Below are 18,977 nucleotides of genomic sequence, written 5' to 3' on the forward strand. Positions count from 1 at the left end.
TTAGTCTGTATCAGCAAAAAGGAGGAGTACCTTAGTCTCTAAGGTGCCACAAGTACTCCTCGTTCTTCTGGATAACAGTGGTATCTACTGGACTGTGAAACTTAGAAACTTGGGCTCCATCCCTACTTTTTTATCCTGTCAACCAGTGTCAAGAATGTTAATGGTTGACAGATTTAGAAAAGATGAAAAGAAAGGGACAAATTCTTTGCTGGTATAAATGGGCAAGAAGAATTAGAGTTGATAGGCTTCATTTACAGCAGCAGATAATTTGGCCTAAACACCTCTTCATACAGGGAGCACCCAGCATGTGACATTCCCTTCCTCAGGAGTTCATGGCATAAGAGACTTGTGCTTGAGGACGGAATGCTGCGGGCCTTGCCCTCAGGTCATCATTTACCGCAATGCAAAGCAGCACTGGCAGAGGGGCCGGTCCACCCTTTCTTCTGAAAGCACCAAGGATTAGTCATTGCCCAAAGCAGACCACCTTACCTGAAGAGCCAATAGCCTGATCTGATGTGGCAAATGATTTCTCAAGACCTATATTTTTTTTTAAATGGCTGATTTGCAGTCATCAGCAGGAAAGACTATTAATTTAGCAGTGCCACTTGCTGCTGTTATAACTTGAATCATTTATCATTTCTGCTGAGTAGGTTTAATAATGTTCTTTAGAACATTACAGGGTAACATGAGTGCAAATTGTTATGGTAGTTTGCATTCACTTGAACGCGGAAGGCCTGAATTTATGTGAAGCCATACATAACCCTGTCTGTTTCATTCCTTCATTGTATATAGTGTCTCTCACACTGTCCTCACAGGCTCTGCATGCCTCCCAGTACAAGTGAATAATGATAGTACTGAACATTTATATGGCACCTTCCATCAAAAGATCTCAAAGCACTTCATGTTGTTTTTTTTTAAATCAACCAAACCTCTGTCAGATAAGCATTCATATGTTACAGATGCGGAAACTGAGGCACGTGAGATCCTGACTCCCAATCCCCTGCTCTCACCCTAGACCCTGCTTTCTTTCCGAGCTGGGAAAATTACCCACCCTGTAGTTATGGCGCCAGCCTAGGACTTGGGAGATCCAGGTTCGATCTCCTGCTCCACCATAGACTTCCCATGTGACCTTAGGCAAGTCACTTAACTTCTCTTTGCCTCAGTTTCCCATCTGTGAGCAGGGATACTAGCACTGTCCTATCTCACAGGGAGGGTTATGAGGATAAATGCATTAAAGACTGTGAGGTGCTCATATGCTGCAGTGATGCAGGCCAGGTAAGAACCTTAGAAAGACAGATTCCTCGTTCACGGCTCTCAACACTAGACCACACACATTTCCAGAGCCAGGAACCAGAACCTGTGACTCCTGTCTCTGAGTTCTGTGCCTTAGACCCAAAGGTCGACATTCTGACCAATACTGCACCATCTGTCAATCCAGAGTAACACCACTGATATCAGAGTTACTCTGGACTTACTCTGGTTTCCGTTCGATCGGAATCTGGCCCAAGATGATAATTCCACGTGGCAAGACGCCTGTCCTCCAGGTACTAGCAGAAAGGAAGGATTCTGCACTTACTGGTGAATGTGATGTTGAAGCCCCTCTTCTCCATGGAGTGGTCGGTCTGGAACTCAAGCCTGGCTACGTGGCCGCTGCTGGTCAGAGACGAAGGGATTTGGCTCCCTGAGAAGGTCCCCAATACTGGAGACTCAGGGGTCCCTCCATCTTTCACGGCTAGGAAATCAAACTGAGGCTCCACATCAAAATCATTGAAAGCCAAGTGGATCCGGCTCTCAGGCTTAGCTATAATTAACCAAACACAGTGCAAGCTGCTCCCGTATTCTTCAGGGTAATTTGGTGACAGGACAATCCCAGACGGGGTGGTGAAGTTGAAAAAGCAGGAAACTGCAATGAGAAATCGCCATCAATCATGCAGCACACAGTTCCTATAACCCTGACTTGTTACTCCCCCACCCCCACCCCCATGCAAATTCACAACCTTTTTGCTTCTCAAAGAATTTAGGATGGGAAGGGATCAGTGCTCCATTCACTGCTGGGCATCAGTGATTTATTTATAAAGGGGAGGAAGAAATATCTTCAATCCAAAAAATATTCTCTGGTCCTTGGTTCTGAATGATCAATAATTTTCCAGCCAGGGATTGCATTGTCCCCTTCTTTATGCGATGTGGAACCTTGAAGCTTTAAAGTCCCACCATGCCTGCAATGGATTTCATGCCCCCCTACCCTGCAGGAAGTAGCATGTGGATTTCTCTCTCTCTCTTTCAAGAACTCAATGTTACTTAATGGAATTCACCCTGCAGGAGAGTTTGCACCTTGCAGGGTGAATTCCATTGAATAACACTTAGCTGTTTTAAAAAAAAACCCTCAACCATCCCCTTTCAGCAGGACAGGGAGCATTTTAAAGCTTCAGGGTGCTATTTGGTTTACATGATCATTTGCTAAATGCAGTTCTAACCTAAGTCCCAATGCTACAAATCCACATAACTCGGTGCACATAAACAGCCTCCCTGAACTCAACAGGATTCTTCTTATGCATAGCATTATTCCCATGTGTTAAATTCTTGCAGGACAGGGCTACAAATTGCAAGCTCCTTGGGGGAAGGAGCTGTGGGGGCTCGATTCACCATTGGCCTGCCACTTTTGCCGTCATTTGCACCAAAACAATGTGGGTATAAAACAGTGCCGTTGTGATTTGAGAGCCACTTTGCACGGGGGTCAATCACTTCCCAGGGAATAGGCCCAGTGACTGGATTTTCTCTAAAAAATGCTGTGCAAACTCACACTGCTTGGTGCAAACAGACATGGCAACATATGATTGGCCAAGCTCTAGAGTGCAGAGTGCACTGGACGGAACCCTTTCCATTAGGAATAAACCACTGACTTTCACCAGACTAACGATATCAAGAAGAATCGCACTGGACTCCTGCCCCTGTGAACATAATTAATTGTGTGGAGCGTGGAGGGGTAACCAGTGCAAATGAAAAATCCTCAGCCCTCTAGGGGGTGACTGTTTTCAATATAGGCTGTATTTTAGCTGACAGGGTCCATTAGTTCTGAACTGCAATGCTACTATCTAATTGATACCTACCAGATGATGGTTATGCTTTATATACATCTTGCTTGCTCCTTTCCCCGCCCCCACCACATCGCCTGATATACATTTATTAAAAGCTATCATTTAATACGCTTTTCACGCTAATTCCTGGCACGAGACTGTAACTCAGAGGATGGCTTTGGCTTGGCATTTATACAATTATTTGGTCTGACGTTTGCCCTCCCCCTAGTATGAGCTTCCTTTATCTTCAATACCTAATGGTCTTAAATCAAATAAAATGCACATTACCGGGCATTACTGAGGCTAAGAGCTACAAGCCATTTCCTGCTCCTGATAACAAAGAGAATAGGCAGCTAGATTAAAGAGAAAAGAAACAGGCGGCAGCATCTACCAAGGATTTGGTGTATGTAGGAATCTTTATTAAAAGGAATGCTGTCAAGTCTTTTTGACAACTAAACCCTATTATAAGGTGTCTGGGAATATCTGTCTATTAAAAAAAAAAAACCCATGCCCACTCACTGAACAATATGGGAATCACTACTGTGGAAGTATGAGATAAGTGACTCCCATGTGGTGCTATAAATCCAAATAAGACCATCTTTTTGTTCTGGGTTTGTACAGCACCTACCCTGTTTCCCCGAAAATAAGACAGTGTCTTATATTAATTTTTGCTCCCAAAGATGCGCTAGGTCTTATTTTCAGGGGATGTCTTATTTTTCAGAAATGAAAAATGCCTTATTATCGGTGGATGCCTTATTATCGGGGAGGTCTTATTATCGGGGGGATGCCTTATATTACAACGAGAGGCAAAACTGTAAGTAGGCCTTATTTTCGGAGGATGTCTTATTTTCGGGGAAACAGGGTAGCACAATGGGGTCATGGTCCATGACTAGGGCTCCAAGGTGCTACAGTAATACCAATAATTAATTAATAATAATGTAGGACCTGGAACATTGTGCTCTGCTGATCCATGCAACCAGCAGCAGAAGTAAATGGAGCAACACTGAGTTACACCAGGGGCTAGATTATGGCCCACTTGCACGGGCTACCTCCATTGTAGGCAGTAGTGCGGGGGGCGGGAACAGCCCATGCAGAGCTTGGTAGGAGTGGGAGGTGGTGGGCTGGGCATGCCGGAAGACCTGTGCTGTGCCAGGTATTGGGCTGACATAGGATACATTAGCTCTGGAGCAGTGGGGGAAAAAATGGGATTCAGACTGTGACAGAGTCACAATCTTCTTCCTGATCTGCTCCTGGGATAAAGCAACGATACACTGTCTGAGACACAGGTTTGCCTCAAGTGAGGATATGGCCATGTATATTAATAGACATGCAAACAGAGTGTCCCTTTGCTTAGCAAAACATTGAGGTACTGCAATATAAATGTTAAATAATGAGAACAAGAAGAATCTCAAGAGATTGCAGCCCCCTGCCTCTGGCACTCTGCATAGTAAAGAAACCAATGCAACGAAAAATAATCTCCTCAAGCTACAACAACAGCAAAGATAAAATATTAGGTTAAAATACACCATAAAATTAGGACAGGCAAATAAATGCAAGAGACATGAGAAAACCACTCCGTGGTCCAGATTAAAGACAGGCATGTGACGCCCTGGGCATTTCCTTTTCTCTAGGGGAGAGGAGAAAAGGTGCAAAGGTAAAAATCAGATAAACCACTAGTAAAGATCCCACCCGACCCAGGTACACAGAGAGACACACGCAGCAAATAAGCAGCACCATCAGGAATAAGGAAAATTCCTCAGGCCAGGGAGGCTCAGATGCACCAGTATAAATCGGCCAAAATCGTTACTCCAGACCAGTGTAAACAAGAGCAGAATTCAGCCCTGGAAATGGATCTGAAGGCACTGGAGACCTGACTCAAAAGCGTTGAGCAGCCAGCCGGTAGCTGGTCAGCACCTCTGACAATCAGAATGTTCAGCAACAAGGCTAACGATAATACAACATAGTAATGGAGGCTTTGATTCAAGCTATCCTAACAGGCAGGATCCATTATCGGAATACCATACTTGCAGGTTTTCTAGTTAAACTGAGAGTCAAGAATCCAGGAGCTCATTATGACCAAGAGCAACCCAGCACAGTCTCTGTTGGGCTTAAGAGCTTCCAAGCCAAGTCTGTTGCCAGTCTGGAGACATTAAACAAGTATTTGAAAAAACTGTGCAAGCCCCAAAAATGTTATTAAGGGTCCACAAAATTCCACTGCTGGGCAAAGACAGACTTGGACAGTCTTTGAAGGCCACTTGAAGTTCTATCCCAAACTAAAGATATCCGCTACAGAAACAAGAAGCGTGGTTCCCGCTTGACCTGTGCATACCAAAGCCAACTCCATATAGATGCTAAGAGAGATACAACAACTGAAGGAAGAGGGGTGGTATTGGACGCCCTGCGACTTCCCTGCTGGATGGACACCATACACCCACACTCAAACACAAAACAAGCACCCTTCTAGTTAAAGCTCTATCAGAAGGGACTGGCCCACCAGTCAGCAACAGAGCAGGTACATCCTCTCGAGTCATAGACGGGGGAAACGGAAACATCACAACACAATAAGAAATGGATGGGGAGTGAATCATAGGACAATAAACCCCAATTCAGCAAAGTACTTAAACAGATGGATAAATTCATCCCTAGTCACCATGGCACTTAAGCATGTGCCTAAATCTCAGTGCTGAAGTGCTTTGATGAATTGGGGCCATAATGCAGAATAAAGACGTTGGATGCAGAATGGCAACTTAATTTTAAGAACAGGACGCTCTTACATGGCTGCATCTGTGAAAGAAGGTTGTTAATAAGAGCTGCAAATCCCACATGTACATAGAGATCAGAGTAATCCAAGAAACAATGGTCCAAAGGGCTCAGGGGAGCCGTCAGAGGATTCAGAGCATTTCACCAATAATTAACCTCTTTGAACCTGACTCTGGCCAACAGTAACCAAAAGTTATTAATGGGTCTTTGTGGACATATGTTCATATCGCGCGCGCGCACACACACACTCACGTCATCACTCAGCAATAACTAGTCTCACTCATGGCCGACTCTGTTGATGGCATGAAGCCAGAAGTCACCTTGATGGCCCATAGCAGTCAGAGAGGAGCAACAGAGGGTCCTGTGGCACCTTTGAGACTAACAGAAGTACTGGGAGCATAAGCTTTCGTGGGTAAGAACCTCACTTCTTCAGATGCATCTGAAGAAGTGAGGTTCTTACCCACGAAAGCTTATGCTCCCAGTACTTCTGTTAGGCCTGGTCTACACTAGGCGTTTATGTCGAAGTTAGCGCCGTTACATCGAATTAACCCTGCACCCGTCCACACCGCGAAGGTATTTAGTTCGATATAGAGGTCTCTTTAATTCGACTTCTGTACTCCTCCCCGACGAGGGGAGTAGCGCTAAATTCGACATGGCCATGTCGAATTAGGCTAGGTGTGGATGGAAATCGACGCTAATAGCTCCGGGAGCTATCCCACAGTGCACCACTCTGTTGACGCTCTGGACAGCAGTACGAGCTCGGATGCTCTGAACAGCCACACAGGAAAAGCCCCGGGAAAATTTGAATTTGAATTCCTTTTCCTGTCTGGCCAGTTTGAATCTCATTTCCTGTCTGGACATTGTGGCGAGCTCAGCAGCACTGGCAATGATGCAGAGCTCTCCAGCAGTGATGGCCGTGCAATCTCAGAATAGAAAGAGGGCCCCAGCATGGACTGATCGGGAAGTCTTGGATCTCATCGCTGTGTGGGGCGATGAGTCCGTGCTTTCCGAGCTGCGCTCCAAGAAACGGAATGCAAAGATCTACGAGAAGATCTCTAAAGACATGTCAGAGAGAGGATACAGCCGGGATGCAACGCAGTGCCGCGTGAAAATCAAGGAGCTGAGACAAGGCTACCAGAAGACCAAAGAGGCAAACGGACGCTCCGGATCCCATCCCCAGACATCCCGTTTCTACGAGGCACTGCATTCCATCCTAGGTGCGGCCGCCACCACTACCCCACCAGTGACCATGGACTCTGAGGATGGGATATTGTCCACGTCCGGATCCTCGGACATGTTAGCGGACGGGGAAGATGAGGAAGGAGAAGAGGTGGACGAGGCAGTCGACAGCACTCACAATGCTGATTTCCCCGACAGCCAGGATCTCTTCATCACCCTTACAGAGATCCCCTACCAACCGTCCCCAGCCGTTACCCCGGACACAGAATCTGGGGAAGGATCAGCCAGTAAGTGTTGTAAACATCTAAACATTTATTTTTAACAGAACAGGAATATTAACAATTAAAAAAATGGGTTTCTCATGATTAGTTTGCCCTAGGCGCTTAACGGTTCAGTCATGGGCAGTGCAACTATTGAAAAAAAAATCTAGCAATGTCCAGTTTTGCATGATTGTCCTGCCCAAGCCGCTCTACTGTTTAGTCACTGCTACAGCAGCTAGAGTAAAATGCGGTCTATATGTCCGGGGATGGAGCAGAAATCCTCCTGTGACATCTCGAGGAAGCTCTCCTGGAGGTAATTGGAAATCCGTTGCATTAGGTTCCTGGGGAGAGCGGCCTTATTGGGTCCTCCGTAGTACGACACGTTGCCGCGCCACGAGACAAGCAAGTACTCGGGAATCATTGCTCTGCACAGCAGGGCGGCATACGGCCCTGGTCTTTGGAGGCTTTCCCGGAGCATTCTCTCTTTCTCGCTGTCAGAGATCCTCATGAGGGTGATGTCGCTCATGGTGACCTGCTTTGAATGAGGTAGGGGAATGTTAGTGTTGGGACTGCTTTACCGTTCCTTTACAGAACTGTAACCGCTGGTTTGCAGCCACGCGGTGGAGGCGGGAGAGGGGCAGCCGAAAGGGATCGTTCCCGGGGACAGCCGCGAGGGTGTGGGACAGGAGCAGAGTTCCTGCTTGCCGGATTGCTGGCAGCAGGGACCGACATTGATTTCAATGTGAAATGAGGCCATTGCTAATATTAAAGTTTTAAGCTGCCACGAGTCTACGGCTTACCATGTCTGCCTGCAACAGAAATTCCGTTGTCCTGACACGCTTCTCAAATGTGCTGTGCAAGACCCCAGGCACTGAATGCGAAGGCCGAGAATTCGACCTTGTGCTGAGTGCGCATGTGATAGGTGCTGTGCATGGTCTTGTTCACAGAGAAAGACTATGTTCTTTGTTCACAACTACATTTATCTTTCTGAGGAATTCACTCCCTTTTTCCCATTCCCACAGCCCCATCTGCGACTGTCTCACAACCTAGCCTGGCATCACACTCCCAGAGGCTAGCGAGGATTAGGCATAGGAAGAAGAGGACACGGGAGGACATGTTCTCAGAGCTTATGGCCTGCTCCCGAGCCCAGGCAGCACAGCAGACCCAGTGGCGGGAGAACTTGTCCCAAATGCAGCAAGCAAACATGGATCGGGAGGAGAGGTGGCGGCAGGAAGACCAGCAGGCGACTCAAACCCTGCTTGGACTACTGAGGGAGCAAACGGACACGCTCCGGCGCCTTGTGGATGTTCTGCAGGAACGGAGGCAGGAGGACAGAGCCCCACTGCAGTCCATCTCTAACCGCCCTCCCCCGCCACCAAGTCCCATACCCCCCTCACCCAAAGTGCACAGAAGGAGAGGCGGCAGAGTCCACGCAAACTCTCACTCCACCCCTGCAGAGAGCTCTAGTAGCAGAAGGCTCTCATTCCCCAAAATTTGACAAGTTCTTTCCTTCCCGCCTGACACAAGCCCCCGTCCAAGTTTCACCTCCCAGTTCCATGTGTAGTTGATAATAAAAAATATGTTTCTGTTAACTAATGTTTCCATCATGTTCTTTTGGAGGAGGGGGGGAAAGGGGGATGGTAATTGGACAGGACAGTCACCTTTGGCAGGGTACATAGGCGGGGGCAGGTACAGCAGCAGGGCACATACACAGTGCAGTGACTAGTTGCCCTGGTCAGTCTGGGAGGTGGTTTTCATGTTCTGTAGTGGGGGGTGGGTTGCTCTGTGACTTTGTGGCGGGGGAGGGCAGTTACAGATCTTAAGCGGCGGTCCTTATGCAGGATCACAGAGCCACACAGCAGGAGATCTGTAACCGTCCTCCCCCTGCCACAAAGTCACATAGCCCCCCCATACACACAGTCCCGATCAGGAGGGGTGACAGGCTCCGTTGAAAGAACCAGCCCACCACAGCGGAGCCTGTCAATCCTTGAGTTTAGAAGCTTTCTTTGCGTCACTACACTACACCCACTCCGCACCACAATCCGCGTCCCAGTTTTAAAAAATTCCCGCGAAAACAGTAGTAAAGAAAACGGTGTTCATTAACAAAGTAGAACTGATTTTATTTCGAAACGTGTGTTGGAAGGGGGGGAGAAGGGGGTATGTAACTGGAGAGGATAGTCAACATTAACTGGGTAAAGAAACGGGGGCAGGTTCGGCTTCTCTGTACACAAACTTTACAGTCACAGGTTACCCTGCTCACTCAGGAACCTAGCTTTCAAAGCCTCCCGGATGCACAGCGCGTCCCGCTGGTCTCTTCTAATCGCCCGGCTGTCTGGCTGTGCGTAATCAGAAGCCAGGCTATTTTCCTCAACCTCCCACCCCGCCATAAAGGTCTCCCCCTTGCTCTCACAGAGATTGTGGAGCACACAGCAAGCTGCTATAACAATGGGGATATTGGTTTCGCTGAGATCACAGCGAGTCAGCAAGCTTCTCCATCTCCCCTTGAGACGGCCAAAAGCACACTCCACCACCATTCTGCACTTGCTCAGCCGGTAGTTGAAGAGTTCTTTTTCACTGTCCAGGGCGCCAGTATAGGGCTTCATGAGCCAGGGCATTAGCGGGTAGGCTGGGTCCCCGAGGATGACTATAGGCATCTCCACATCCCCAACAGTTATTTTGTGGTCCGGGAAGTAAATACCTTGCTGCAGCCGTCTAAACAGACCAGAGTTCCTGAAAACACGAGCGTCATGAACCTTGCCCGGCCATCCGACGTAGATGTTGGTAAAACGTCCCCTGTGGTCCACCAGTGCTTGCAGCACCATGGAAAAGTAGCCCTTTCTGTTAATGTACTGGCTGGCCTGGTGGTCCGGTGCCAGGATAGGGATGTGAGTTCCATCTATGGCCCCACCGCAGTTTGGGAATCCCATCGCTGCGAAGCCATCTATGATCGCCTCCACGTTTCCCAGGGTCACTACCTTTGGCAGCAGTACATCAACGATTGCCTTGGCTACTTGCATCACAACAACCCCCACAGTAGATTTGCCCACCCCAAACTGGTTCGCGACTGACCGGTAGCTGTCTGGCGTTGCAAGCTTCCAGAGGGCTATGGCCACTCGCTTCTGGACAGTCAGGGCTACTCGCATCCGGGTGTCATTGCGCTTCAGGGCAGGGGACAGCAACTCACAAAGTTCCAGGAAAGTTCCCTTCCGCATGCGAAAGTTTCGCAGCCACTGGGATTCATCCCAGACCTGCAGCACTATGCGGTCCCACCACTCAGTGCTTGTTTCCCGTGCCCAGAATCGCCGTTCCACGGCATCAACATGACCCATTGCGACCGTCATGTCCTCGGCGCTGGGTCCCCTGCTTTTTGAGAGGTCTGTGCTACTCTCAGACTTCAGGCCATCACCGCGGTGACGTAGCCTCCTCGCCTGACTTATCTGCATCTGCCTCAGGGAAAGGTGTATGATAAGCTGCGAGGCGTTGAGAGCGGCCACAACTGCAGTGATGGTCGCAGTGTGCTCCATGCTCGCAGTGCTGTGGCGTCCGCGCTGTCACTGACTAGAAAAGTGCGCGAACTGATTTCCCGCCGGCGCTTTCAGGGAGGGAGGGCGGGAGTGATGGACGGATGACAACAGTTACCCAAAAGCACCCTGGACACATTTTTTTTACCCAGAAGGCATTTGCGGCTCCACCCAGAATTCCAATGGGCAGCGGGGACTCCGGGAACTGTGGGATAGCTGCCCACAGTGCACAGCTTCCAATGTCGACGCTTTCCCCGTTAGTGTGGACTCACAAAGTCGAATTACTGTCCTTAGTGTGGACACACACGTTCAACTTTGCAATATCGATTCCAAAAATTCGATTTAAGTAAAATCGAACTACTCTCGTAGTGTAGACAAGGCCTTAGTCTCAAAGGTGCCACAGGACCCTCTGTTGCTTTTTACAGATTCAGACTAACACGGCTACCCCTCTGACACTTGACACCATGCAAGTCAGAGAGGGGACACACTGGCAGGAGAGCTTGCCCTGCCAGCGCCCATCCTTTATTTGTTTGGTGGATCAAAGCAGATCGAGGGATCTCATTCCAGCATCTTTCCTGAGCACACAAGGCAAAAAAGGCACCAGGTAAACCAGCCCCAAAGCAACAAATGACAAATGTCCAATTACTCGCCCCAAAGCCACTAAACAAACTGAGTCTACAAACAGATGAGCAACTAACATCCACAACAGGTATAAGCTAGAAGAATAGTCTCACCCCTTAGTAACAGAGGGGTGGAGCAGCCTGCAGACGCAACATACACTATACACGTCATATTCAATCAGCACTGCACAGAGGAAAAAGCAGAAGTTCAAGAGGAAACATTACAAGGAGTGCACTGGAACAATTCCCATTGCAGAAAGGAAACACACTATTCCATGGCTGTTAAAATGAGAAAACCCCCAGTGCCTACAGAGATCCAACTTCTGGAGATTTGAACAGCCCCATACACTTTGAATAATTATCTGAAATTTACCAAGAGTTTTAGAAGGGATGTGAGTCCCTCTGCTTCACAGCATAAGCCAGCCACTAATGAGTGGCAGGGACAGGAAGAAACTAGCCCCCGTCTGTAGCTGCCCTTTGCATGGTTTTCTGCACCATCCTCTTTAGAAGCTGGCGCTGGCCTCTCTCATAGACTGCACATCAGCAAGTGGGAGTAAATAGGTCTAGGGTATTTAATGTACCCTTACGGAGTCTAATTACACACTACCTCTCAATTTTGCTCTTAGGCCTTCTAGTCTACTCACAAATTTTGTACTGCATTAACTGTACTGGAATAGTTAGAGCACTACAGTTACCCTAATGTGGAAATATGCTGGCATAAAAGTGTTTATACCACGATAGCTTATTCCTGTATGGTAAGGGGAATAAGCTATTCCAACCTGAGCTCTTTAATATTAGTATAACCACATCCACACTTAACGTTGTACTCGCCTAACTATTTCAACATCACATCCCTCCCCAAAACAGCCAGACTGGTACAAAATCGGTGTGTAGACAAGGCCTTAGAGTCCAAGTTGGACTGTATAAATTCTCAGATGCACAAAATACCATCTACTAACTACCCCGTGGCACTTATCTGACCTACAGCTGGACTAAAGCCAAAAGCCCAGAGCCAAACACACACAGACTTTTAGAAAACTGGAATCCAGAGCCAATTTTACAGTTTGGCCCCAACCCCAGTCTGAACATTTCCTCCCTTTGCTAAAATTCAGGTCAATTTTTTTATTTTTCATTTAGGAGAAAAGTTCAGGTTATTTATTTTATCCAACTATTTCTTTCCAGGCTGGGTATTGGCTGGATTTGCATATGCACAAGTTAGGGAAACTGCCTTTCTTCTCAAATAACTAAACAGGCAGCTATTTACCTTTTCTTTATTAGAACTAGAGCGGGTCAGACATGGATAACTTTTAAAAAATAGTAATATTTTATTTTATATGTTTTAAATGAACAACTCTGTAACTCGGGGGGGGAGATCGTAAATGTTTTCTGTGAAACAAATTTTAAATGTTGGGTGAAAAAAAGCTTTGTTGAAATTCTGAAAATTTGCACACACAAAAATGGCCTCTCTGTACTTAGAATAGAACTGCATTTCCTACCTCTGCCAGACCTACTCTGCTTTTGACAAAGCTTAGCGCAACCAAATTCAACAGATTATTATTGCCTTCTGGAATCTGGCTGTCTGGGTTCCCCGGTCTCAAAATACATTTCCATAATTTAAAATAAATAAATACAGAGAAGATTTTTTTCCTCTTATTGCCACTTATTGAAAACTCGCAAATTGTTTTTTGTTAGGGTGGTTCCATTTGCTGCCGTGAATCATGGGCAGTGAGAGAAAGAAAGAAAGAAAGAAAGAAAGAAAGAATAACCAATTGACAGGTTAATTTAGAGCTAAAATTGAAAATTTGTCAAGTTCTACAAAATTACATGGTGCTGTTCAGTACGGTGCTGGGAAAACGTCTATCAGAGTTTGTATTACCGGCTCGTAATCCTATATGTATGTATCAGGAAGTGAATGCAAAAGGTTAGCCACTCAGTTTTAAATTAGAAAACACACCATTTGCAGTGGGGAGTTAGGATTATTCAGCAGGTATAAAAAGCCAATATGAGATTAACAGGAAGAGTAATTACCGCTAAAGGGAAGAAAAATTATATGTGAGGCATAAAACATCAGGTGCACAGATGGGCTGGAAGGATTCACGAAGAACAAAAAGAAAACTTTAGTGCTGTATAACTGAATGGGAGTTCAGGCGAGGAGCTCGGAGCCAAGCTGCTAACTGCACACACAATGGCTGGTGCTTTTGTGGGACAAATTCAAAATCACCACAACTAGCAACAGGCGCTGCTGAGTCACTCCATGCTAGTTTATAACAGGTTGTGGGCACAAATCGCCAGTTCTAAAACATCTACTGAATAGGCTCCAGTATCAGGTAAGTGCCCATTTTACAGGTCATATATGTCAAAGCAATCAGCTACAGACTGGAGGGAGGTTTCAATTGGTGAATAGGAAACTAAGGTTGGGTGGAAAAAAGCATTTCTAACCATACAGTATGTCGACCCCGAGTCTCCTTTCCAGTCAGCTCCAGGGCACGGGAACTTGCAAGTTTGCAGTTTCACACACACACACACACACACACACACACAGTCACAGCACAAAGCACCATGCCACATCACAACCACCCAGACCCATAACACAACCATGTGAAGTTGTGCTAAAAATCAGCACATCACAACTAGAGATAGCAGAAACTTTCACCATTAAAAAGAAAAAGTTCCCACTGGCGTGTACTGGATTCTTTTAAACCGGAAACGAAAGTAACTGGGAGAGTGCACCACAATACTAATTAATTTTAAAAAATAAAATAACTAATAATAATAATAGAGCAAAAACCACCGGAAACCAGGGATCAGCCTGAACTAAAACCCCAGATTAGAATTACCTGGAAACTTTGTAGAAGTTTGTATCAGGACACGGACCCAAGCTTTCTGGCTCACCGCACAATATCTCAAACAGGCCCAAAAATATGGATCCTCCAATAAAAACACCACTCTTCATTAGGTTCCACACATAACCTATAGGGCAATCAGGGCCGGTGCAAGGAAGTTTCGCGCCCTAGGTGAAACTTCCACCTTGTGCCCCCCCCAACCCTGCGGCAGCTCCCCGCCCCCCCCCGCCCTGAGGCGCCCCACCCATGGCAGCTCCCCCCCCCGCCCTGAGGCGTTCCCCCCGTGGCAGCTCCCCCCCCGGGAGCCGTGCAGCAGCTCCCCACCCCAGCTCACCTCTGCTCCACCTCCTCTCCGAGCATGCCACCCCCGCTCTAATTCTCCTCCCCTCCCAGGCTTGTGGCGCCAAACAGCTGATTGGCGCCACAAGCCTGCGAGGCGGGAGAAGTGGAGCGGCCGCTGCACTGGGAGAGGGAGTCTGAGCCGCATGTATCGGCACGCCACCAGCAGCCCAGCCCAGGAACGCTGTAAAAAAACAAATTGGGGGCACGCTTTTTGGCGCCCCCAAATCTTGGCACCCTGGGCAACCGCCTAGTTTGCCTTAATGGTAGCACCGGCCCTGAGGGCAATTGTAGCAGAACTTCAATGTAAAACCATTAAATTTGCCCCCATGTCCTCTTCACGCATCCATGATCATAATCATTTACAGCTACATGCACATATATATGTACACACACACACACACACACACTCACACACACACACACTTTACCTTTACAGTGCTTGACGGGTCCAGCAAACTACATCTCCATGAGCGTGAAGACACTGAACTAACGTGCCAGGAAATGATTCCATTTCAGAAATAATTCTCCTGAGACACTCACCAGCACAAGTAATGGAGGAGGGGGAGTGGAAGGCAAAACCATCACCCATATTCACCGGGATTTGGTATCAAAAGGTATCACCTGGCAGTTACAGCTTATTCCATAATTATCCACAACGTAAAATGATCACACATTTGGCGCAATTGTCTCACTTGCTCATAGCACAGGATTGGACCATCGGTCATGGCTGGTCAGGGTTTGAGTGCTTTAACAGGACAGCGTGAGGAACCCAAGACTAGAAGAGCAAAGAGATTTGGGGGACGGAATAGAACTGTGCAGGGGAAGTTGTCAGAATATCTTAGACACGAGCTGGCGCTAGCCAGGGATGCTAGTCTTTCCCTTTTCTTTAGCTCTGTAATTCGCACGTTGTAAAATCTATACTTTAAATGCAAAGCCTGATCATGGAATCTGTTTTGAATCAGGACCTAGGGTTGCAATAGCCCATCTAAAATCCAGGTAAGAATTACAAAACGCCTTATTTTTCATAACACAGATGTGTGTGTTTAAGTAGCAATACGAACACGTGATTGAAAGTTACACTTAGTGCAATGGAATGGGGCATTCCAGTCAATCTGGCCATACATTATACCAGGGTCATCACTGTGGTATATGAACAACCAGTCTGCTCCCTATGAAAGTTCTGTTACCATGGGACTATTTCCCCATTCTTAAACCTGCTTTTCTATTCATTCACAGGTAACTACAGTTTGATTATTGCCTCATATTCATATCAGATCCCACCAATGCATCCAGATGCGGCACCTACTAAGATTAATTAGCATAACTGCATGTCTGAGGTACTAATTTTCTCCCTTAGACACTTCCTCACCCTGTTTTCAATATCTTTAAGTTCCTGATGGACAACCACAACTTGATACCGAAGTGATGATCTTGGTTCTATTGTGCTATGAAAGCTGGATCACCCCTGCTTGTGAAAACGATACCAACCCTGGAATGATGTTACAAATGGTAGCTTTCAAAACGCACGTCAGGGTGAATAACTGCAACCATGAAGCTGGTTTGAGGTCTAAGAGACGCTGCGAAGTGGGGAGAGAGGTCTTCCACATCTAGTAATGATCGTGGCTGAGTGCAACAGAGACGGTCATCATCAGCTAACAGCAAACATGTGGATGGATAACTGCACTCACCCCTTTCAGCTACAGAAACGCAGTGAGCGAAAGGAACCATTTCCACTAGATCAGCCAGTCAGAGGGAACCTATGTGCACTCAAGGCCAGACATACTCTGTCCCTAAGAGGGCAGTACAGTGCATGCATGGGACAGTCTCCTGAAGATGCCCAAGGGCCCGACGTACATAGCATGAAAGGTTAAGGGGTATGACGACAACCACAAGGATAAAGATGGAAGGTCTTTTATCGTGAAGACATAGACAATGGTGGATTCAGGAATCCCTTGCAATAAGGCAGGTACATGATGATTTTATGTGGCCACATCACTGGAAGCTCAGGCCATGAGTACTCTGAGTTCCATACATCATGGACATAAATCATTTGCTCAGGCCAGCAGATGCTGCTTTAATCTTCTTCTGCATTTGTCATGCGTTTGCAGCTAGAATTGGAGGCACTAAATTGTTTGCATATTCCAACTAGCAGCATATGAATCAGGTTACCTTGTTTGTCCACCTGATGCCCAGTACAGGTACAGATACAGATTTCATGCTGAGTTACGTTCTTGTGCCATTCTATTGTGTCATCTCTGCTGACACACATTCATGTGATGGTGTCTAAAGTAACCAAACACAAGAGCGGCAGGAGGCGGACAGGAAAAACTTCTTTGCGCTATCTATACATTTTGCCTTTTTGGTTAGTAAATATCCACAGCTGGACCAAAGGGGGTGGAAGGTGCTGCATGATTTTAACTGGTGGATTCATGGCTCTTTAGTGATCATGTTTCTCTTCCCCTGCCCCGAGCAATATGGGCTTTGGTATGATGCCCATCCCCCAATTCTGTATCTATGGACAGAGTAAGTGAAAATTCCACACCTTTATTGGACTGAAGATGGGGAAATTTCAACCGTGCTAACATTTTGATGGAGCTGTGACACTCCAGGTACCCCAGACGTGAATAACAGGCATCTATCAATTGTCAGTCCGGGGGAATCTCAGAAACAGCTGAAGGTTTTGTTAAAAATCCCCAAAATTGGATAGTTTGGGGTAGAAAAAAACTGGGTTGGAGTGTCACAAAAAAAAGGGCTGTCTCGTGAGAATTCTAGCACTTCCCATTTTGATCAGGAGGAAAATACAAGGGGGACTATTTTCCTCCAACGTCTCAGGGTGTGTTTGCTTTTGGACAAAGCCAAGCAGTGCAAAAGTGCATGACATTTAGCAATGGGCAAACCTTGTGGACGCCAAGGGCTTTCACAAATTGTGCAAGCGGCTTAGAGGTTTTGCAAAACTTGTTCAAAGCATGTGAAACATTTACCCTATAATTTAAAAGCAAGTTTACTTATTTGCAACTGTTGTTCTTCCACAGTTGCCTCTATGCATTGCCCCTCGTAGCAAGGGTAATTCAATTTTCAAATAATATATTTGTTTCTCTAGGCTTTGCAATGTCTTTGGTACAGAAGAAATCTACGTAAACTACAAGTGAGTACCTTGGACGGGATGCATGTGTGCATTTATTGTATTATAATAAATATACACACAGTGTATCATTTTAGGAACATTTCTGCTGTCTCCTCTCGGCACACTCTTCCACACACTCGCCTTTCCTCTATATCTGTTATTCTCTCTCAGCTCCATTTGATCATCCTGTTGTTTCACTCACTTTCCCTTCTCTTCTCCTCAAAGCTGAACATTCAGATCCTAGAGTGCTCAAGTGGGTAAAATATTAGACACAATGAGTTCACTCACCCTCAGCTGGGGAACAAAATAAAGTAAATACTTTTGTTAGCCTTGTTAACAGTTTCCTTTTGGGTGACGGTTCCAATAATTTATAATTTTATTGTGCTTAACACTATCAGTTAAAGGGGAGATTTTCCAAGGGCAGTCAGGACTACTGAAAGCCAGAAAGAATTGGGTGCTTAACTCCCGCTTATGCCTCTGAAAATCTCCCCCCTAAGTCACTACTGGGAGCATCAAACCCTATTTCTGCTGAGATTTAAGACAAATTTAAAGTTGAGATTTGGAGGCAGGAGACGTGAGAGCTGTCAGGTTACAAAGGAGAATTAAATGGCCAAAAATTGAATCTAATTTAATGGGTTTTTACCAGCATGGAACATTCCACTTTCTCTCAGAGATGAACCTGAACCCAAATCCTGAAACCAAATACCATTAAAAAATAAATGTCGGGAGGAGAGATTGGAATCTGAAGCCAGATCCAAATTTTGAGGCTGTCCCTTTCCCCTGTAATGGACAGAACCAAATTCTCAGATTCAAACACTCTCAAACATTGGGGGAGTTGAAATCTTGATCCATATTTTGCTGTTTGCCTTCCATCTCTCTACCTCCAGTATTTTCTGCATTCTAGGTACTAAATCCAGTGCACAAATGTATTGCATATGTAGCTACTTCACTGGACATTGCAAACACTTTAAAGCAGCCCCCTCACTGACTTACAAACACAGACTGGTTTCTGAGCGGACCACTGGCTACTCTTTTGGCAGGTAATTGTTTTCTGTCCCTTCAACTCAAAGGCAGGCTGGCATTCAAACTTCAAAGTGTCCCCGTGGCGAAATGTTGAGCCTTCTCTCTTGCCGTAGGCTGGTATCCCAGGATCGCCGCAACTCCCCTGGTCAATTTCTGAAAGAAAATAAAACAAAAGTGGGGGAAAAAAGGTTCTGGCAAGGGGATACTTTGTTGTAATGTTTGTATTCTGCT

General features: G+C 46.4%; 1 protein-coding gene across 1 annotated transcript in view; it reads right to left on the reverse strand.

The window, feature by feature from the left end:
• The window catches only part of CSMD2 (CUB and Sushi multiple domains 2), a 579,057-nt gene that overhangs the window by 216,790 nt on the left and 343,290 nt on the right, over positions 1–18,977 (reverse strand). Inside the window, exons 13-14 of the mRNA XM_054012126.1 lie at positions 18,717–18,899; positions 1,577–1,903 (exon numbers count right to left, since the gene is read on the reverse strand). Of these exons, the coding sequence (XP_053868101.1) occupies positions 1,577–1,903; positions 18,717–18,899 (510 nt within the window). The remainder of the gene's footprint in view (positions 1–1,576; positions 1,904–18,716; positions 18,900–18,977) is intronic.

This window comes from Malaclemys terrapin, chromosome 22 (genome assembly GCF_027887155.1).
Source record: "Malaclemys terrapin pileata isolate rMalTer1 chromosome 22, rMalTer1.hap1, whole genome shotgun sequence".
NCBI classification, from domain to species: domain Eukaryota; kingdom Metazoa; phylum Chordata; order Testudines; family Emydidae; genus Malaclemys; species Malaclemys terrapin.